The 23904-nt window shown below is 35.9% G+C and overlaps 1 protein-coding gene across 4 annotated transcripts; it reads right to left on the bottom strand.

Annotated features, from left to right (window-relative positions):
• Nucleotides 1–2875: 2875 nt before the first annotated feature.
• LOC139976468 (src substrate cortactin-like) lies at nt 2876–23816 on the bottom strand. 4 transcript variants are annotated; one of them, XM_071985365.1, is made up of 13 exons: nt 23532–23816; nt 21834–21948; nt 20238–20311; nt 19800–19929; nt 18271–18825; nt 17790–17844; nt 16122–16247; nt 15145–15206; nt 13377–13463; nt 7445–7730; nt 5760–5846; nt 4901–4956; nt 2876–4071 (listed from the first exon to the last, which is right to left on the bottom strand). In XM_071985365.1, exons 2-13 carry the CDS (start codon nt 21909–21911, stop codon nt 3991–3993), a joined length of 1677 nt encoding a protein of 558 aa, XP_071841466.1. In that variant the 5' UTR covers nt 21912–21948; nt 23532–23816; the 3' UTR covers nt 2876–3990. The 4 variants fall into 4 exon arrangements, with proteins under 4 accessions (XP_071841466.1, XP_071841459.1, XP_071841369.1 ...); XM_071985358.1 differs by having other exon boundaries at nt 7388–7730; nt 21834–21924; nt 23532–23811; XM_071985268.1 differs by having other exon boundaries at nt 7388–7730; nt 23532–23808.
• Between the last annotated feature and the right edge of the window lie 88 nt (nt 23817–23904).

The raw sequence follows: 23904 nt of genomic DNA, 5'->3' as shown, positions 1-23904 counted from the left end.
GCTGGTAATTTGACCTAGTTTCGAATGAGGTGTAACAGAAGTGTTAAACACCATCGATCCCAGAAAATACACACACAGCTTGCTACCGTAGGTAATTAGACACTAGTGTACAGTCAGTACATACAGCTGCGGTCAATACCCACAGCACAGTATACAAACGATACAGCGATGGACATCTCAGGTCCAGCTAAAGATAACAATTAAGCAAGGTATCACATTTCATTACTGTCTGCATATTGTAGCGACACAAACAAAACGTAACTTGCAAGCACGCGGTTTGGGGCGAGTCTTCAATGCCTTTAATAGCTGGGGGTTTCAATGACCCCAAGTCGACACTGCCTCTTTAAACTCCTGGATCTGCTACTGCTCTTAACTGAAGGGTATCTGGGGAATTTAAGATTTTCAAAGCTATTTACTGACCTTGATATATCACTGGTGTTGAACAATGACGGTTGATCTTCATTTCAGTGACATGTGTCCACTTTTTCAGGGAAGGAAATTGCTGTGCCTTAAATGGTGTATCCGTGGAGGAGGTGGGTGGGGAAAGAGAAATGCCGCTCACTGATGATCCCCCTCTACACCCCTAATAAACATGTTTAGCACACTAAATAAATTACAAAGATGACTATTAATATTTTCTTTTCTATTACAAAATTCCAACTATTGTAATCAACGACTGGAAACTACATGATTTAAATCATGAAATGTACGTTTACTATATAATTACTTAAGTCTAGAACATTGCCTTATTCTGAGAAGAGTAAATACCCCCGTTCATAGCGGTTAGCTTAACTATTTTTAAAAGATTTTAAAAAGAATTTATAAAGTGCAACAGTTAAATGAAAAAGGCACTGCACTTCCAAGTCACACTATCATCGATGTGCTGTGTTTACCGATTCGTTAACCATCAGAGGAATTAATGTTTAAATTGTTATCTATCCTCTATTGATATAAAGTTTCTTAATCTCTGGTGACCTACTTCTTACAAGCAGAATACAGCTCTCCAATGTCTCTTTTTGTTGTTGTATTTTAACCTCTTTTGATACTGTCCAAATTCAAAGAGATTTTCACAGACAATGGTTCTGTCTTCCTTACAAATTTACCTGGATAAAAGTTCATGCTAAGTAACAAGTTGATGTTTTCAAACATCTGAGTAAAATTATCATACGAAGGATCACACGCAAGTTCAAAGATTGCAGTTTATAATAGGTGATCCTGGTGGGCATTACATTTCATGATAATTGATAAACAATACCATTTGAGAACCCAGTACTAACTTCTAACTAAATTAATCTGTGTCCAGGTGTACTCTATATGAAAATGGTGACCATTAATGCCCCTAAATATGAAAATGATACAATGGTCACTCATCAATCAAACTTGAACAAAAAATTTGTTATTCAGATGTACACTAAATTTTATCACTTTGGGCCACATTCGAGATATTAAATTCTCTGATATTTATTTCAATTGGCTTCATATTGATGAAAAATTAGAAATTGATTTTAATGTTTTTCCATTCAGCTTGACAGATATCAACATGAGTATACAATGAATAATTTCAAAATTCTAGGGAAACAAAAGGATTAAGTAACAAAATTTTAAATTTGTATTGGAAAAAAGACCCATTAGTTGTCCTATACTATCGTCCATAGTTTCTTATGATCTTTAAAAATTTAATAGTAAATTCTAATGAATTTAATTTGACCATTCCGTCTCATCTTCAAACCCTGTTCCTTTGTCATAGTTCTGTCATTTTCTTACAACCTCTGTACCATAATATTTTCATTTTTTAACACTTCTCTACTATGAAGAAAAAGAAGACTACTGTAAGAAGAAACAAATTCCCCCCAAAAAATAAACGTAAAATTGTTGGCACTAATTATACAAAAGGGTTTGATTTAATATAAAATATCTACAAGCCTTGCTTGTGTATTTAAATTGATTTTTGCAGCAAAAATCAAAACATGAAGACAGAAAAATTTAACCAATAAGAAAAAATAAAAAAAGTTGTACTTGTCAGTTATGATTAGAACAGCACCCCTGCCCCCTCCCCTCCCCTTTCGACAAACAAAACTGTAAAAAAGAAAAAACTACATATGTAATGACAAGTCAATTCCTTGCAAACATTTGGGATGGCTGTTATCCTTTCTGCAATTTTTTCTTCCACATTTTCTCTGAAAATATTTTGCAATCACAGAAAAGATAACCACTTAACATATTTAATATAATGCGTGAAACTAACAAAAAAGATGAAAATAAGACTACATGATAGAATTGTGCAGGCAAGTTATAAATAAATGAGAAGAAAATCATCCAGAGACTTGTGTCAAATGATAATTTTTCAAACAAATTTCTGGAACTTAAAGATACAGGAAGCACAGATATATAAATGGATTTAATTATTTCTTGTGTTTTTCCTTTTACAATGCTAGCCTATTTTCAATGTATGAAAGAAATTTGTCATTTGAGACAGAAAGATTGGCCTTTTCGAAAAATGAAAGACCAAGGATACAACAAATTTTCACATCAATTTTTGAAGAATTTATCAATATACACCTGCTGAAATTTTGTTGTAGTTTCTAAGTAAAATCAAATAATAATTGTGATCCATATTCCACCAGCTTGAATAATTACAGGATGACTTCAAGAGTTGAATGGCAACATTACCTAAATAGCATCCATCAAATCAACTCTGTTTATTTTAACAGAATGTGTAAAAGGTAACAGGGCATGACATTTCGATCCTAGCAGGATCTTTTTCTTGTACAGTTACAGTAACAAGTTACAGTTACAGTAGTTACTGTAGTTACTGCGTTACTGTAGTTACTACAGTAGTTACTGCGACAAGTTACAGTAACAGTTTGCTAACAGTTTTGTTTTATTTTGACTTTAACAAAACAGATGACTATTACGCTGAACCTGTGGAAGGTGAAGTTCTGTAAGGGATGGATGGGTGGGGAGTAATGAGGCACACATTCTACCCATGTTAAGAGAATGTCATTTTGATTTGGTGCACAAGTTTATTTGAGTTCGTCTAAATTTCTTTGGACATATCCTCTATTTTCTATCATAAGTCAGAGTCTGTGTTTAATATTGCAAAATTATAAAAATGGGAGTGAAACCCCTGAACTTAGATCTCTCCCCCAGACCACAACAACTTGTCTTCCTTTTTCAGATTAATTAATTAATTAAGATTAATTATGGTAAAACCCTATTTGAGTGTGATGTAATCTAATTACTTAATGCAAGATGCTGTGTGTACATTCCTTTCAAGTCACACAGTTAATTGTGGAAGCTGGAACATCAAAATATTCTCTTAATGATATGCTGTATTGGCCCCAAATATGCTAAATATTCAAATTTGGTCACCTTTGGTCTAAATTCTTATAACTGTTTTTATTACAACCTTCAAGGAAACTTTCCTTCCTGGGACATTCAGTCATCTTGTGTGTTCCTTAAAAATGTCTGAGAACAATTTGGAGAGTAAAGACCTCCAGGAAAGTACTTTTTCTAACAATTATAGCATGCTATAATTTGGGCCTATACTGACTACCTTTAACACCTTGCACCTAACACCCAGCGTTAACCCACAGGGAGTCACGGATGTATATATTTGGCTCTGTATAATATTAACAAGAACCAACTTCAATAAAAAAAAATGTTAGCAACATTTTGAACTGCTTGACACTCCACACTACAGTATTACAATTAGTATCAATATACAAAAAGTTCTTGCAAATGATTACCAATCTTTCCTACAACCTTTCAAGTTACTATTTTAAATGATTCCAAAACTTATCCTGATGTTGTCATAAAAATTGATGTTTCTTACATCCTGCTCGGATGTACAGTAAAGACAATACTCTGCCAGATAAGATGTACATTGCTTTGTCAGGAGTTAGTCCCACAGTGCACACAGTTATGAGAACATCATTCCATTAGGTATGAGTTTCTTATCTGGTATGAACTTCCTTTTCTGGTCCCCATCTATTGTCTGAGTTCCACATAATTAGCTGGAAACAGACCAGACTTCCCTCTGCATGTGCCTCTCCACCAGCCTTCGTCGACCTAAGTATTCGGTAGAGGGAAAGTGGAAATATAATGAACAGCACCCTACAGTCTGCAGTAATATATTGATACCACCTCAACGAGCATACGAGTACCTAGACACAGGAACATCCATACAAGCAGCAGTCCAGACAAAAGGGTGGGTCAGGTGGGGGCTTCAGCCTCGAGGCCCAGGGTCAGGAGGGGGCCTGGGTTCAGTGTAACAATGATTCATGCTTCTTTCCACCAGAAATAACAATGTGCCAAATTTGGTGGAAGCATAAATTTTATCACCCAAGAGAACACCATCAATATATTCTGATACAGTAGCTTGACCAGTCACAAAACTTGCAGACTACATTTAAATGAATATTCAGTGAATACTCATTCATATACATAACTTGCTCACCCTTCCTCCAAGTACTATACTTGACACGTAAACACATAAAACAAAACAAGCTTTTTGCTAGAATAGTTGATGTTAACTGCTTCTCATTTTAATATCGAATCACTCAATTTCAATTACATTTCATTTGTTCTCACAAATTTCCCTCCAATATTGAAAACTGAGGAAATGCTGCATGAACGAATTGCCTATCATCTCCAAGGACTACTGTATATACAAATGTGCTTATACCTTTAAAAGATAACCCGAAATTAAGATCCTAACAGGTTGAGCCTTTTGATCAGTTTGGATAGAATTAATACAACAGGCCTAACCATCTTACATTTAGGCATATATAAACCAATATAGTTGGACCAGTCAGTGGTGTTGACATTGCCACCTGTTGTGGCAAACTGTCCTAGTGAAAAAATGAAGCTGTTTATTTTTAGCTTCTTTATTTCTTACCTGCTCAATATTTGTGATAATTTCTTCAGGGTCAAAGGTCAGCTCATCTTCATCATCTAAAATTAAAACAGACAGAAAAATATTCTAAGATAATGCTATATCAGACTTTTGTTTCGTTTTTTTACTATTAACAATAGTTATTCTACTATAATCTATAGTTATTTCAATAAAAATAAAATCAAGATTTTCTTGTAAATCAAAAGAATCCTTCCTATTTTTTCTTTCATCAACTGAATTAAGAGATAAAATTCACTTAAAAGATCTTGAGGGCGGTCTTTACCGCCCTTAAACATGATCAAAAGACCAAAACGATTGTCAGAACAACTAATTTCCCTCTAGGCTTATCGACTTCTTCAGTGCATCTTGTCTCACAGAGTCACTTTACCGTCGAAATCAAATTAGTCTCGGAAAAAAGTTTGGGGGGTTTAACTGAAAGGAAAATTTTGAAAGGGGAGGCTGGGTGTTTTTTTTTTGTCGGGGGGGTGGGGGGTTGTTATTGTTTTGTTATGGTCTTATTGTCCTATTTTATGAAATTGTGTATTTTGCTTTGTTGTACTTTGATTGCTCTCTTTCTCTGTATTTTAAGGGAGCGAAGCATCCCGTCAAGCCCGCAAGGGTTTTTTGTTCCGCCTCTTCACTTCATGTATTATTCACTACTACTTCATGTTATTTGTTATTTGTAAACGTTTAAATGCATGTTGTGAAAAACAAATGAATGAAATAAAAAATTATCATAAAAACATTAAAAATCTTTGTCATAACCATAAATATGTCAGAGTTGCTCTTGCTGCACTTATAAAGGTGACAACAACAAGCAAAAGTCGTGAAAACAGGGTTCTGTTTTTCTTTCCCTTCTTACCTGCTTGATAGTCATAAAGTGCTATGGCTGTAGGACCCTCATCGGTTCGTTCTGGTAAATCTTCGTACGTGCTCGGCTCTTCGGGAGCTGTGAAATGCAGACAAAAACACAAAAAGTAATCATCTTTTATCCGTATTGTTACTTCTTTTACCACTAAGTTTAATGGCAGAACTAAATTACTTACCACAAAGTGGTTGAAACTTTTCTGCATTGAAACAGAACACAGGTAATCCAGCTCAACTCGTTTATTTCCACTAAACTTCCAATTCGAACCTTAAATTTAATTTCTGCATGATCTTGGTTCAACTTTAAATTTCTTGATAAATAAGACTCTATATGGAGATGTCTATTGCATCCTAGCATATATTATTTGATAAGCTTTATTAATAACAACAACAAAAACCTTCACCAGTGAGTAGGGCTATGGAAGCATTAATTTATTTTTCATATTTTCGATTCTTTTTGGAGTTTCCATGGCAACCAACATATCGCTCCCAAAGCAAAACTATTACAATAAAAGCAATTTTAGCAAGCAGCAATATTATAGAGAGCAACACCACCATTAAGGTTATAAAGTCTTTCCCAATTAACAGTCAATGAAAAGCAGATAAAAAGAGTCATATCTTCACTATTTGTTTTGGTTTGCACTGCCCATTAGGATTTGATAGAAGGAATAGAAGGTTGTAACAAAAACAGTTTATGAATTGTACCAAAGGTGACCATATTTGAATATTTAGCATATTTTGGGCCAATACAGCATACCTTTAAGAGAATATTTTGATGCTCTAGCTTCCACAATCCGAGGTATTTGAGGGGAATAAGTGCAAAATAATTTTGGACACAGGATGTTCTGTGTGTTTTGTGTTAAATATTTGTGCTTGGACTATTGTAGCTCACACTATAGGTCCAGTGGAGGGCAAGAGCTGGTTTATTCAGGGAACTACAGACCCATGATCCCCTCTATATTTATAGCAAAGCAATCATTTAGAAAGAAAAGCAGATAGCTATACCACAGGCTGTGAGTTGTACTAGATCAATCACTGGAATTAACAGAACTTCCAACATTTTGAATAATGTTTGTAACTTAGGCCCCAATTTCCAATACAGTTAATGTGCTAGGCTTCCAAAGTTGCCTATATCAAATGTTGGAACATGAAGCCATCTGTTGAGTGATTTCTTATGTATTTCTGTCTAAACTTTCCATACAAACGACAGATCTCAAATTGTGAAATTTGTTGATTTTAACAGATCAGTGACCTTTGACCTCTATCAAAAAATGACAATATCTTTTCACTAAACAACGTGGACCTAACCATATAGAAAGAAGTTCCTAAATGTATTGTGATTTTATATAACCTTCAAATATTTGACCACTGACTTTCACCTACACCAAAATGAGGGATTACCTATAACCACTTATGGGAACCTTGAACAACAACAGACAAATTCATCACCTTTCATGACCTAAATAGAATTCAAACAGGGAAGACCAAGTTACTGTTACAGAGAAACAATTGGTATCTCTTTGCCATGTTTGCCTTATAATCTAGCAACTCATGAATATTCAACACATATCCTGCACTGATTGATAGAGTACAACCATCACCAAGCCCAGTTAGCCCATGTACCTCCACCAGCTGCCTCCTCAAAGTAATCTCCACCTCCAGCCTCTTCATAAATATCACCTGCCGCTTCCTCTACTACCGTACCACCTCCAGCCTCCTGGTACTCGCTCTCCTCCTCCGTGGGCCGGTAACCACCACCGGCTTCCTGGTACGCCTCTTCACCATCATCTCCGCCTCCTGCGTCGTGGTACAGACTTTCATCTTCTTGGGGCTGTTCAAATTCTCCTTTGGGTACAGCGGGTAACACCCTCCTAGCCTGGGGTGGGGCCCTCTCTTCCTCCTCTGGCTCTGGTTCTTCCTCTTCCTCATCGTCTGGTTGTTGTCTCGCAAGTTCTTCTTGTCTTTCCTGTTTGATGAAGGACCACATAGACACAAACATTACAATTTCTGTACATGGAGGCCTACGCTTGCTCACTAACCTGTCACTTAGTTAAGCTACGTTAGGTACGTCGACCCACCTATCAACTCTTAAGTAATGCTCAAACCAACAGTTCAACCCTCCTCTCAATGAATCAGTACGGCAGCTTGGCTAAAGCAAGCTTGCATAAATCAAACATTTCAAGAAGCGTATGGAAGAATGTATACCCAATTGTACAGAGTAGCTATGAATTATGAATTATAAGCCAAATCCCTGCTCCCAAAAGCTTGTTTTTCTGCATCCTCCTTTGCCCTCCCCTCTCTGCCCCCCCCCCTTCCTCTCCCATCATAAATCATTAATATTTCTGGTACAGACAAAACACTATTGGAACCTTACCAACTTGTATCTCATTCCATCTAGCTTAACATAAATTGCAAACTTTTTTTTTATTCGCCAAAGTCTCCTCCCCCTCCCCCCCCCCCTACCACCCTCATTTCCCCCTTTAATTCACCCATTTTACTGGGCCATTTAAATAATCTTAGTATATATGAGAAGTAGTAGTATTTTGGCTGCTGACCAAAACAAAGAAAGAAAAGGAAGATTGCAAGACAGGAAGCACAACACATAATTAAACTCTCTTCACCAGAAATACTGCAAAAGCTTAAAGAATATGGAGAGGTCATATTAGCGTGCAGAAGAGCATCAACACTTCCACAAGAAAACCATTGTTACATTGCAGATAGAAGAATAAACATGAAAAAATCATGAAAAATGCTGACAGAGGAAATGGAGGATATAAGTCAAGCAGGGTTAAGAAAAATGTGATAAATATCGTTGAGACAGAAAGGCACAGGTGATGACCCTATGATGACCTTTGTCCTGGTGATGACCTTTATAGAAAACATCAAATGTTTGAATATTTAGTCTCTTTACAGATAAAAGATGGAGCTCTTTATAGGCACAATTTTTTGAAGTTGTAAGCATTATTATGTGACAGTTTGTGAATTGCAATTTAAATATACCGTAAAACACTGACTGAAAGATCTGGATTATCCATTTGGTAGATTGATAAAAATGGACAATGAGAGCAAAGAATTATTGTTTAGAACTTTACGTGAGCTTTTAATACCAAGCGGACTTTACCTATGGTAACAGGTATAAAACAAGTCTAGAAGTCAAAATGGCTCTAGTCTCGCTAGTTCTAGGCCTAGACAAGCTTGTTGCATACAATTGTAAGGATGACAAAAGGATGTCAAAAAGTCATTGATAGGAGAACTTATCACCTGACCAACCCCCTCTATCCCACCACACCCTCAACACCACACCTGAACCCCCTCTCCCACACCCTTCCCCTAAATTACATATGCAAATGCACATAACTAAAATCAAGAAAGCCATCTCTAATCTATAGATCAAAGAACACCCGGAAAGGGAAGGCTACACTGCCATTAATAATTTTCAATACTGTCTAACAGTTCAGGATTTGCATAATTGCTTCCTTAATTCTTTTTTTTTAATCACTTCCTTAATTAGTTACTAAAGAGGATTTGTTGATGTCCTTAAAGCAGCTTATCAAGCCTTTGATAGTTTTAACAAATATGCACAAACACACACAGCAATGACTTTTTGAAACAACTAAATATTCTAAGCTTTCCGTTACAGCAGCGTTCAGCTTACCATCACCATTTTGATAAATAATTTAACATTCAATTTCAAATCTGTATGGTATATAGTTCCTTGTGTGTAAGCTATATATGCCTACGTACAATGTGATACCTGCTAGCTAGTGTAGAGACTAATAGCAAGGCGGTAATATTGAAGTACTAACATCCTGGAATGGACTTCTCTAACAGTGGTAGTAGTATGAAATATCTGGCAATGTGCCGGGGTATCGACTCAATCGTAGAAACAAACAGGTACCTGCATCACACTTTTCAATATCCGTAACATGATAGTCTCCCAAACATTTATGGTGTTTTCGGTAACATCAGAAAGCTGTAACTTAGGTTACAGCTCCCTGGTATTATTATTTTATTATTTAATCTAAATATGACAGAGACCATCAGATCAGCTCCTCAAAGGAGAAATGTGGAGTAATTCTACCAGACCTTGCCAGCAACACCTTACATCACATCACCAAGGTGACAGATTTTCCAAAATGGAATAATCACTTCAAAATTTAAAAGGAAAAAAAAAAAAGTTTTTGGTGCAGTCCAGGTAACATCTCAGATTATGGCATAAGATACATATTTTAATATATATATAAATATTTTAATCATATCATACCAATAGTAAAACAATAAGATATGAAACTGGAAGTCCTCTATATCTCAGCCTTCGTATAGATACTCTTTTTCAGGAATCAATTTTTTTTATGAAGTAGAGTTTTTTTGTCTAATCTCTCACACAGCCACTGTGACAATTCAACAAATGCAAATATTTTATATATTGTTAGGAAAATATTATAAATTACTATTCATTTTATTGGAAAACGATAACTCAACAATTGGATGCTGCTTTAAGCAGTCATATTCACTATTGTGTCCACCCAATACTTAATTACAATATCAATAACAATCAAATGGTTTGTTTTCTTTGAAAGGAACAATAAACAGTGCAGTTAGCATTAACATAATGAGATGAATATGATATGAATAAACATTGATTCCCTATCTTCAAGGCATTTTAATTTGTGTCTATGCTTGCGTCATCTTCTGGTCATTTTTTGTTTTTTAATTGAAAAATGCAATAAAAAGTGATAAAGGCTGGATAATTGAACAGAAGCACATCAGACCACAATAGCTGGTGTTATTAGCAACAATTTGAAGGTTATGAGTAGTACGAAGAATCAAGGCAAGAACCAAAGACAAAAAATCACATTAGTTATGAAAATTTCTTGCAGCATCCCAGTCTCCATAAACACATGTATATTATACACCAAACACCAACTATGATACTTAAGTGGTGCAATATTCATCAAGAACATTGATTGCATTTATACACTCCTGGATCAAGTTTAGAGTGGAGAAGCAGCCATTTCTACAAGTATCTGTCCGTTATTATTTTTGTTTTCTTTTTACCAGTGTTAGCATCATGAGAAGGCATCGTAGCTGTGGTAGGTCTGAGCAGTTTAATAGCAGTGATATGCAATGATGGAGTAGGAGGGGGTGGGGAGCAGATGGCAAAGGGGAGGGGGAGAGCTGAGTGACTAGTGATGGCTGCAAGGAGGATACTAAGGATGTGGTGACGAGGATGATTTCTGCCTTATTTAGAGGTTCATTAGAATTCAAGTTTGAAAAGTTGATAGAACCTACTGTCCCAGACATCACATGAAGAACTTCACTTTGTGCCCTATCCTAAGAAAAACTAAGCAAACCAGGCATCAAATTTTGTTTCCACTTTTCAGATCATGAAGTATGAATTATAACATGTGTGTCTGTTGTGTGATGTGTATTGCCCCCAAAAATACAAAATTAAAATTATATTAATTCCTGGTTCTGTGGTTCATACTCTTGATCAACCCACATTAGGTGTGGATGAGGCATCAGAAAAATCAGAAAAAAAACCTCACACTTTTATCACATACCTGCATAGTTGGAAATCATCAAAATAGCTTCATCTTTCTCTTAAACAACAAGTTTCTTTAACCTTACTTTCAACTTTGAAAGACAAAGCGTAGCTACTTTGTAAAATACCCCTAAAAAAATTACCTGTTTTGGTACAAACTTGCCGTAGCAAATTTCAATTTGTTACATCAAAATAGAGTCATAACAGTAAAGCAACCCCCCCCCCTCCCCCATCGATAAACTTTTGTACTTGAACAAAGCATGCGATTAACACCATGCACATATCATTACCAGTACACATTGTAAGACAGTATTATAAATTTGACAAAATGGTACAGATGCATTTGTAGAGATTTGAAAAAGCAGTATCAAGGATCATGAAATGAAGAACCATTAACAAGATCCCTTAAATTCCCCTAAAGAAGAAAATTATGATTTGCTAAAGAGCAAAATGATGCAAAATTCTTTGGTCCGTCGTTGGTATTTGGAGAAGTGAGCATCAGCATCTTGTTTCTTCTTCCCATTTTTTTTCTTAATGTTTTTCTGATATCATCATATTTTTCCATCATTACAACTTTATAAACTGTTGTTGTTCAAGTTATGTTTAATTTCTATTGTTTTCCCTAAATATTGCAGGTTTAATTTTTTTCTTAATTTTTTCTGATATCATCATATTTTTCCTTCCGTTACAACTTTGTTGACTCTAGTTTAGTTTTATATTTCATTTTCTTTTCTATCGGTTTTCCCTAAATAACTGCAATTTTTGACACTTGACCAGATCATGGAAGCTTAAAGCATTATCGTGACATCACTTATCCACATTTAACAAAATGACAGCTTTCTGATTCCACATTTAGAGCATCGAGGTCTCTTAAATGGAGCAAACTGTTTTTTTTTTGGGGGGGGGGGTGTGGAGCTGTATTTCACAACATCTTTTCTATGGATCACTCTAATTAGATGAAGATGATAGTAAGGGCCTATGCCTCCTGCCAAAACTTTTACTCTTAGAAATAGCATATTGGTAGCAAAAAGGCATCCGTGGCCCTGCCTTTTTTCTTTTTTGCTTTAAGCAGCTGATTGTCATTTACTTTAACAGTGTTCCACTTGACATGTAAAGTTAGTGCAAACGCTCCCTTTGATTGCTACCAAAGTACAAAGTATTTTCTTGATGTCTTCTTGGCATGAAAGGTGCTTGTTTCCTGGTAACCAGTGTAACCAATTAACGGCTTAGCAATGTATGCCCCAATTTTAATATGCAAGGAAGTGTAGGCAAGGAATACATATTATATGAAATTGCTATTGACCAAGCCTAGCAGTGGTATTTGTTTTAAGAAAGAACAGACTGCTTGGATAGTTGTTAATGACTCTCGTGGCACTATGGTAATACACTGCTTAGAGGCTTTTTCACTTTATAAATTCCTACTATTATTATTATTTATTATGTAGGATGGTTGTAACTGTCTGATGCTATGTGCACAAAGTGTTCTTTTATAGGATAACGATTCGGTCTCTCTGATTATGCTTAAAGGTTTAGTTTCATCCTTCAACTACGTGAAAACATTGACACTAGATCAGATTTTACCATGATGAGATTTATACTTGAGAAGGTCTCTGGTAAAAACTCGAAAAAGCAAGGGAAACATATCCCTGTTAAAATTTACATTATAAATTCAATAAATGGGTGGAGTCAGAATAATTCATGAAAGTGTATCAATTTTCGGGATTTTCTATCTAGGCTCTTTTGATAAAAGTGATTTCTGAAATGTCATTACAATTTGACATACTTTCAAACAAGGCAACTACAGCGTGTCTATCAGTCTTGAGCGAACGTTACCATTTACCAATGCGACTAATTGGCTAAGGCAGATGTCACATCAGGAAAGTCACCTGTTGCTTTTAATTGACAGAAATTGAAACATTTAGAAGGAAAGATTGTAGGCAGAGAGATTGAAGGTGAAAAAAGCTGGAAAAAGAGAGAGCATATTTTGTCACTGTGCAACATGAAGTAGAGAAGCGAAGGGATTATGAGATACTGATGGAGGAGGCTATGAATATTCATCAGGTTTACCCTTTCCACCCTTTCGGCCTCTTCCCTCTCTGCTCGCTCTCTCTCCTGACGTTTTCGCCTCGCTTCTTCAGCTCGTTTTTTATTCTCCTACAAAGATTCATCAAAGTAGGCACATTGTGGTGAAATCGTAGCCACCTTCTCCCTCGTTGTTATTATTCCTGTATACACTTTTAACCGTACTTACCCGATCGACGTCATCACACATAACTTTGAATTTGAATATAAGACTATCATATAGTCTGACATATTCAGCTCTTTCATGTCAACCTATGATGTCTTTTAACAATATTGTTTACAAAAATTATCGGCACCAAATGTTTTCAGGCTGAATTATGTTATTAATTACTCCATAATTAAAATTAGGTCGGAGACAAAACATTTCACGGTTAAATTCAAAATAATTTTAAAAAAATATAAAAGATGGAAAAAAAAACAGTTTGTAAAAGTAATCAGTATTGTTAAAATATTCTCAAATTCCAAACAATGTGGGACAAAAAAATATCACAAAACTAAATGGATGTTATAACTGATTGAATGAAAGATTAAAAGTAAACTTTTATTTTGTAAAATATGTCAAAAGCTATTAATATCTTAGGGCAACAAGATATTGTAGACATGAACTGATATTGTAAGTTCCTCAAAAAATACATATGTTTTTGCTCTCTCTCATTTCCTACCTCAGGTTTGGTATCCAACATACCACCCCCACCCCCTCCCCCCACACACACATATATGACTTTGATAGATGTTTAAGCCTTTTTGCTAAACTGTTGTTATGCTATCTGGTGATTTGATATTTGTATTCAGTATTAAAGAGGAAATTGTTTGGGATATAAATAGTCTTAAGGAAGGCAACTTAGCCTGTAAAGTACTTCCTTTGAAACTGCAACTTGAGGAAAAGAAATTAAAAGACTAAACTAATCATACAATATAATGTGACACTCTTCAAAACTATTGTTAAATTATGTAACAGATTATGAAGTGTTTGTAATTATGTAAACTTATTCTACATCTATCCATCAGTAAGAACTCCTTCAAAGAGACCCAGCTTTAGAATAATCCTTTTCAAAAACTCATAAGAAAACAGAGTTGCTCTCTCTCTTTTTTTGGTCCAATTTGGAGTATTAGTGCATTTTTCTACTCTTTTAACCTTTTTTTTTGTTGTTTTCTTTTATAAAACAAATTTGTAATTTATTTTAGTATGACACATACTTCAGGTTTTATGATTTTCATATCCTTTCTTAGATTTTTACTCGGACTATGATTCCTACTATTTTCAAAGTTTTACTGATATAAACTGAAAATGAAACTATAATGTAGGACAAATCGTTCAAACTTTTCCAAAAACATTATGTTATGTAAGATACCATAATTTATATATATATATGTAACACACAGCAAACTAGTTCGAATCTTTAGTCGTGTAACACATCTTGAGACATGATTTCAAGCGACTCTCAGGTAAACTTGACTTCATTTTACATCTGCAAAATGTGCTTTTAGGCAACACTCATAACTCTTTCTATAAATCTCATCATGTGTTTGAGTGTAGGTATCCACTGCTACGACTTCCGACACATAACCATTTTTGCATTTTATTTACAATTCTTTCTGATTTAAAATGCATAAAATTTCAGGTAGCACTTATGTTACTAACTTACCGTTTCAAATTAACACTAAAATAAATGACTGAAGAAGAGGAATGAATCTGGTCAATTGTATGCACACTGGTAAATTTAATAATTAAAAAAACATTTTTTATACTTACATCTTCTCCACCTTTGGCCATACTTTCAAATCTAGCCTTTAAGTTGCCAGTACCACCAGAACCTGATAAATGAACAGAAAATATTCATTAATATTCAACACATCCCTCAAGCCTTTCAACATGCATGATGATTATATATCTAATGAACCTAACAGTATCTGTACCAATTTCTTCTTGTTTCAAAAGTATCAAAAATTCACAAAGGACAACAGTTTTTCATAAACCAGACCCAACAGTACCATGGCAACAGTGTTATGACTATGAACAATGGCAGACATGTCCGTAACACTTTGGATTGCTCAGACAAGCGTACAAGAGCAGACTCACAAATGGGGCCAATGAGTCTATCCCTCCCACCTCACTCATTTGTGAAAGTTTCTTGGCACTCAAGAGTAACAAACATAACTTGATGAAATGTGGAAAAATTATAGCACATTGGTTGCGCAGATATTCCTTACTGTTTACCAGTGTTTTCTTATGTGCGAGTATCAATATTTCCGATTTCAAGGAGCAATGTTTTACTTACTTATTTACTTTCTACAATTCCAGCAGAAAGATGTCACAAATGTACTTATTTTCAACAAATTTAGCCACTAAAAACCATTCACAATATGTACAAAATATTTTATTAATATCAACTGTGACAGTTAACAAATCCACGATTGTTAGTCATTCAGCATGTCTTACAATTTAGACATTACAAAATGGCTTAGCCTGGAAGAGTAATAGTTTCCATGGCAACAACACCAAAACTTATAAATTTACAACATATCTCACCATCAGTAATGTACACCTGATTGCAACATCATCCCCTCTCCCTCCGATGAACAGAACTTACCAACATCAGTTGCTTCAGGATTACCATGGCACCAACAGATTCACTACTTACTAGGTGATCCCCTCCCCCTCCCATGAATAGAACTTACCAACATCAGTTGCTTCAGAATTACTATGGCAACAACACATTCAATACTTACTAGGTGCAACTTGTGTTCTCTGGTATGATGAAGATACCTTCTCGTCCATATCGTCATAGTTACCAGCAGAACTGTCCATACGGTCTTTCTGGACACCATATTTCCCACCAAAACCTTTGGAGTGGTCTATGTGATTACGAGGGGGATATATGAGTTCATGCGGTTAGATCATTGAATTTTCACAAATATACAAACTGTACACAAATCAATGACATATAGACAGAAAAGCATCAACACTTCCAACACAACTTCCAAAACACTGCAAACAGAAGTTATTCAATAAACAATATTGAGTTTTAAGAAGATCTGCGACCTGCTGTCTCAGAACAACCTGAACTTTCTTTGAGATTTTTCTAGATTTATGGAACACATGAAAACATTACGGAATATGATGTTTCTGACAATGATAGGTCCATATTCTAAAAGAAATGTCCATGTTGTCCATGTTGTTATCATGTCCATGCTGTTATTATGTCCATGTTGTTATCATGTCCATGTTGTTATCATGTCCATGTTGTTATAATGTTGTCCATGTTGTTATCATGTCCATGTTGTTATCATTGCATGGCAAACACATGCTACTCATTTAGAGCATCTGCTTACAAAACAGTTCAATCTACAAAATATTTTGCCCAGCAGGGTTTTATAACAATTTCAAAGCATGATCACATTTGGTGAGTTTTTCGGTGTTCTTTGTTCAAGGAAAGATTGAACGTTACCAAACCAACAAAGATGTTGAGAGATTAGAAACCCAAAGGGTAGTTTTGGCTGTGACAGACAAATTTATACATTACAAATATTGGACAAGACTTCAAAAAGCAACCCCGTCCTGTTGATTGTTAGATCAACAGATGGTTCATAACATGATGGGAGACTGAACAATTACTACAGTTCTAAAACTGAGTGATAATAACCATGCACTGTGTTCCATCTGGTAAACTACAATGGTTTAATCAAGACACGAAGAACAACAATACAATGACCATACATCAGGGAATAACTTATCTGGCATCACATTGCAAAATGTTACGCAACATCGGCAAATTTCTATACAAAGTGCAAAGATGCATTGGTAGCAGTTTTACACAGTAATCATAGTGTTTTAATAAGAGACAAATGGTCAGCACTTTTAAAACTGCTACGTTAAGTAGGAACACTAAATTATTTCCTGCACATGATGTGAAACACATCAAGGGGGGGGGGGGGGCGGGGGTTAGTCTACAAGGAGAAGATAACATTGTGACATAATATTTTAGATGAGTGTGGAGGGATGAACAAGCAAATTATTCCAAATAGGAAAATAATGGACATAGATATCTGGCCCATTTTGATCTAACCAGCAACTTCAGAAGAATACTTTGATCTAACCAGCATATTCAGAACAAGGACATATCTTTCGGACTGATTTAGAAGTTTACATTGACGCAGTTTTTCTTCAATTTTTGTTTTGCCTTTTTTTCTTTCACGATAGGATCTGCAAGAGTGCAAGACCTCACCTGACCTTTGACATGTCCATTAAACATTATCACACCAGTCATGTTAAAATGTGAATGCTATAAATAGGGAACAGATTCTGTTAGTAAGTTAAGAGCACAACGGCAGGCAGGGCTTCTGATAAAGTGTGCAGGTTATCTTTCACAAAGAATGAATAATAATCTAGTTCTTTACCTGTTTGTGAATCATGTTGAGCCAGCTTAGCTTGATACTCGTATCCCAAAGCAGACTATAAGAAAAAAGTCATATAAAAAGTAAATCATGAAAGGAATGACAAAAGTGAAACAATGCTCGCTTAATAAATAATGAAATTTATCTTTCACTTTCATATCTAATGCATAGAGAACACAGACTATTACATTGATGTCATACAACACTAGGAAATGAAATATTTTACCAAGTCTCCTGTTTTTAAATTTGTTTTCCTTCACATATTTTAAAGGTAAAATATTAGCAGGGTTGATAAAGAAACCAACATCATGGTTAGGTCATGTTTAAAGCTTCTATATTTTACATTCAGCGTGTGAAAAACCCATCTCCATTACAGAAAATAAAAATTGTAATAAATAAGGAGGGAGTAAAATGTCAACAAAATACAAAATGCATGGTTGCACAAATAAGTCAGAGTCCTGTACAAATTTAACCAAGAACTCACGTCGTCTTGTCTGTCTGTCTGAACTCCGTATTTCCCTCCAAAACCTTTGGAATGATCTTTCTGTGAGTCGTGTTGGCTCAGTTTTTCCTGGTGATCGTATCCCAAAGCTGATTTGTCAACTCTGTCTGTCTGTACTCCGTATTTCCCTCCAAAACCTTTGGAATGATCTTTCTGAGAGTCGTGTTGGCTCAGTTTTTCCTGGTGATCGTATCCCAAAGCTGATTTGTCAACTCTGTCTGTCTGAACTCCGTATTTCCCTCCAAAACCTTTGGAATAATCTTTCTGGGAGTCGTGTTGGCTGAGTTTTTCCTGGTGATCGTATCCCAAAGCTGATTTGTCAACTCTGTCTTTCTGGACTCCGTATTTCCCTCCAAAACCTTTGGAATAATCTTTCTGAGAGTCGTGTTGGCTCAGTTTTTCCTGGTGATCGTAACCCAAAGCTGATTTGTCAACTCTGTCCTTCTGGACGCCATACTTTCCCCCGAATCCAGTAGAGTAATCTTTCTGCGAGGCATGTTTGTTAAGTTGCTCAACATGTTCATGGCTCAAGGCATTCTACATAACGCAGGAATAAAAACAAAACAGAACAAGTCTCTTCCTGTTACTCCTACAGAAACATCGTCACAAAATATTTTCATGATTTTATTCATTACACAACACTAAGAAGCTGTTGAAGTATTTCTGATCTTCCAGAAACTAGTCTGCAGTTTCATGTTTCTCTGATTGGGACCATCTTGTGTTGCATTCAAAGGATAACATTAACTATACACACACACACACGCACACACACAGGTGTGTTTTACATTCAGACCGAGGACCCCATTGTTTTTTCCATTGTTCAAATCCACGTACCCTAACCTTAACAATACCCCATACAATAGAATTCATCCGAGGACGTGGTGATTCTTTAGAAATCACAACCGAGGACCTGAAATTCTTTTGTTCAAGTCCTCGGTCAGAATTCAAAACAAATGCACACACGCACATATACACTAAATACTATCCGTATGTTGCAGATTGCTTCAAACCAGTGTTGTCAATTCACATTGAACCTTCACACATGACCCTCTGGCTGAGTGGCTTATCAATGTGGTTGGACTATTAAGTCATTAAGCAAACAGCAACTTAGGTCAATTAATCAGAAGCAACACAAAACCTCAATCCCAAAAAACATATCACTTTTATAATCTAATTTAACAGTATCATTCATCACATGGTGTGGCATGCCATCTACGGGAGCTCTGTTGTGACTTGTGAGTATAAAATTAAAACAAATTAAACAATTTCTGCATTAGCTCATACTGCTCTTTAAGATGAGACTGTCACGAATCATGGGCTTTGTTGCAAGATGGAACATATACGAAAATTAAGCAGGAGTGCCAACAAAGAAGAAACACAAAGAACGAGCTATTTATTATAGGACTTTTCAAAACTTGCAACTATCAGTTTTGTTTTGTCAATTTCACATAATTAATCAATGTTTCACGTCCTAATTAAGCTGTAGACAAAAAAAAGTTGTGGTACTGTACCTTGTCCATTCGATCCTTTTCAACTCCAAACTTTCCGCCATAACCGTACGAAGACTGTGGCCCTTTATCAAATTCGTCTTTCTTTAGCTTTGAATGATCACTTGTCACATTCTGTCTGAGTTCATTGATACTTTGAATGAAAAAAAAAAAAAGAATTGAAGAGGAAATCACATGAGAGTAGAAAGAAAATATACAAATGGACTTACTTGTACATGTATACATAGACAGACACATATACATACACAGGTCAAAGGATAATGTTTCCTGTTGTATCGATGAGAGAAATACACATGTTACAATTCCATCCTGTTAATGGATAAACAATGCAAACCTTCTGTTTACTTTTTCTATAAAAAGAAAAGGCCATGAAAAGGGTCCTTTGGAAAAAATAGCAATATAGAAATATTAACAAAAACTAAATAAAAAAAGAGGTCATACTTGATGGAGCCTTGACGACCAGATCCCTCGACTGTTTTTGATCCCCAACGCTGTTCTTTCTCAGAAATGTCATTCTGTGAAACAGAAATGAAGACAAATTAAGAATTGTTAAAGTCAATATCTTCTGAAATAAAGTTAGCTGAGACTAAATAATTTGAAGGTAGTCTCCAACTTACGTTTCCGATTCTAATTTCCTTCCAAGTTCTTTTCAGTCAGACAACCATCAGTCAATATTACTATATTTAAAAACCATCAGTAACTGGAACAAAGTACGTTATGCAAATGACAGTACTTTGTGTAAGGTCCTGACTGTTCAGCTTTTTGTATCAACTTAGCCTGTAAGGAAGACCGAAACCTCAAGCTTGCTAACTGTTATGTATTCACCTACACAGGATATTTGCAGTATATAAGCTGAGCAGTTTGTTAACAGTTTTTTGTTTCTCTGCTTGATAAAAATTCAACATCTTCTCAGATATTGCGAAATGTTAAAACTTATCAATAGTGGCCCAAAAGATACCCATCCACAGTAGGTCAGCTACAAGTAACATGAGACACTGAATACCAGCATGTTGATAAAGCTGAATTATATAATACGTTGTTTTTATTATTCAGTTGTTGCTCACTCTGATGTTGTCGCATGAAATTATTTGTTGTTGAAAGTTTAGTATTGGCTCCAAATTTTTAGCCTGCCGAAAGTAAAAATATGCTGGAAATATTTTTTGGGTCAGTTCTGATCTTTCAAAGTATCCATAGACATTGAGGAGTGCTAAAGGATGGCTCTAGGCCAAAGTTTAGTCTTGATATGGTTATAATGCAAAGGAATAGGAAACATTTGTACGGGTGTTACTTAAACGAATGACAATTGCGTTACACATAACGAATGACAATATGTTGTACACACTAAAAAATTGCGTTGACTAAAATGAATGACAGTAATGACAGCACAGACATTTGCTTCAACCGGATATCACAGTTCAGACTTCGTGGGTATCTAGATCTAGTTAAGTACGGACAAGATAAAAACGCACCTTATATAGTAAGCGAAATTGTAAGTCTGATTTAAAAAAAGTAATTTAACGTCATTTTTCCGATATTAATTGTTAGAAACTAACAATACTATAATCTTGAAACGGCTTCAGTTGTCTTTCTATATAAATCTACAGAGGTAAAAAGCACAGCACTCAAGCGCATTCTCACACAAAAACTTTCCCTGTGTTTTCTATCCGTAAATTACACCAAAACCCTGCAACCACGTCCGTAACATGCGATTTTCCTCAAATCATTTTTGCGCAGAAAACCAATAACCGCATTTACTCCACTCCGTGAATCATTCTATCTCCACTCAACACTGTCCTTCGTTGTCATTCGCTGTCATTCGCAAATGATAATTAACCCTGTACAAAGTCAATTGTCATTCGGTCATTCGCTGTCATTCGTTTTAGTTTGTCCCCATTTGTACTAGTAAATGTTTCTACAAGATACTGAGGTTCTCAAGATATTAAAGAGGTGGCATATTTTAGGATTATACAGATGGCTTTTATTAAACGCCACTTCCTTACATCATGTGATGAAAAGGAGTAAATTATTGAAACTCACTACAAAATCTGGATCAGTATCCCAGTCATCGTCTTCTGCTTCTACCTCCAACTTTGTTCCAAGCTGTGATTTCCACATCTCTTAAAGATTTCTGTATGGGGAGGTGATGACAATTCTAGCAAAGATATACAGTAGACAATTACTACACATTCGTTAGTTCACTGACGAAGCAATTTTTGGGAATTAGCCTCGCATCAATGCATCACACTCATTGCCGTGCGATCGTTGCTATCGTTTGTAATGAGTGCAGCAACAGCTCTACAATGATTCACACTTGAGCACCAACACTGCCGAGTATCCCCAGAGTCTTAACACAGATATAGTCACTACTTGAACCACCCAGCACCGATCCGATTATACCACAACAGAGAGCTTGCACGGTGCCATTGTCCGTCGAGCTATTGTGGAACAATACAGTGTTGAGAGCTACATAAACTTCAGAATAACTTCTGAATACAAATTCCTTTACTCACAATACTGGTTATATCTTAAAAATGGAAGGACATATCAACTGTTTTTGGCGGCAGAGGGAATCACAAATTGTATTTGGAATGTGAACTTTCAATCTGTGATATTTCCGAGTTTATTCGACATAAGTTGACCACAATCGGATCCAAATACCGGTTAGCGAAATCATTATCTGCATATTAAATCTAACTATTTCACCTTTTCAACTAGCTTCCATGTCTTTTCCTGATCCAAGCCATCAATACCATGCAGTCATAACAGCACGCTTGAAAGGATCCCAACCATTTGTTCTTGTTTCTTTATTTGGGTAACTCTATGTCTTTTGTTACTTGGACCAGATGTATGTGTCCTCCTTTTTTCATTTGTTGAATTTTTTATCTAAATGTGTTCGACATGTTTCCCTTTAAACGGCAGATTAGAAATCATTTTCTCGTTTCTATGGGCAATCAAACAAGCTTCACACTTTCCTTTGTCACCGCAAATGCAATCCTTCTGTCGGTCACTACTTGGAGCAATTGTTTGCAAACACAAGATTTCAACAAATCAATTCAGCTTCAGACTTGGCTATTTAACTTTCCAACATTTCTGGAGCGTTTGCATTCAAGTGTGAAGTATGTATGCCTGATGCATACTGGCCACTCATGCTAATCCAACCGCATGGCAATGAGTGAGATGAGCTGATGTGAGGCTTCCCTAATACCAATGAAGGGGGAAGGTGTGGGCATAGGGTGGGGTAGGCAGTGGAGAGTGACCCCCTCTGGCAACCTTACTGCTGTTGTAAACTTCTTACTAGTTCTGTACTTCTCGAAAGAACATGAACGTCAATGATATGTATAGGGACTAGCTTAGCAACTTAGTTAAATAAAATGACCTACAGTACAGGCTACAGTGCTAACTTTACTTAGTGTGATATAATCATCCTCTTCCCAACTGGCTCCCTTCCCAGTCCCACATCCCTTCCAAACTGACATTATCCTACTTTGGTGAAGTAGCATGTATTATTGCAGTATGCTTTCGAAGGGTCATACAACACTAACCAGACTTAGCCTACCCGAAACCTAGGCTAGTATCGAGGTTTAATTGGGTAGGCCTAGGCTAGGCGTATCGTTATCTTTGAACTTTTGAATGCTATGCAGTATGCTCAAGTGAAACACCACACCAAACAATGGCAAATCACAAACGAAATGTCAATTCAACGAGTACTTTTGGAAAAAGAACTTGAATTATTACCAGTGGTCTTTCTGCTGCGGAATTTCACTCTTGACTCCAGGTAAAGAAACTCTAGGAGGGTCGACTTACTTCCTTGAATTAAAGTTGCACTGTAACACTATCAGTTCGTGATTCACTGGATTGGCTAGGCTACTAGTACTTGACTTACAATTGTTAGGAGGCGTTACGCACATCTCCGGATCCAAACATGACTAACACACTTTGCAGTATATGCCTACAGATTATACAATGTCAACAGTTGGTTGAGGATTTCCATCGACTTCCGGGTTCCGCTTCAGGGGTCGCTCGCGCAAAACAAAAAGAGTCGCTCAGCGACTAGTTACTGATCAGAAATCACTGTATTTGTGTTGTAACCAGAAAACTGTTGTCTGGT

The sequence above is a fragment of the Apostichopus japonicus genome, chromosome 1, assembly GCF_037975245.1.
Source record: "Apostichopus japonicus isolate 1M-3 chromosome 1, ASM3797524v1, whole genome shotgun sequence".
Taxonomy (NCBI): domain Eukaryota; kingdom Metazoa; phylum Echinodermata; class Holothuroidea; order Aspidochirotida; family Stichopodidae; genus Apostichopus; species Apostichopus japonicus.
This window is presented reverse-complemented; position numbering and strand designations above follow the sequence as displayed.

Bases quoted from the DNA above. Each gene is read 5' to 3' on its own strand.
- LOC139976468 (XM_071985358.1), bottom strand. From the start codon at position 21,911: ATGTGGAAATCACAGCTTGGAACAAAGTTGGAGGTAGAAGCAGAAGAC. The intron at 20,312-21,833 runs GTGAGTTTCAAT...TCTGTTTCACAG, and splicing joins ATACTGATCCAGATTTTGTA to AATGACATTTCTGAGAAAGA. The intron at 7,731-13,376 runs GTAAACCTGATG...TTCATCAAACAG, and splicing joins AGGCCGAAAGGGTGGAAAGG to GAAAGACAAGAAGAACTTGC.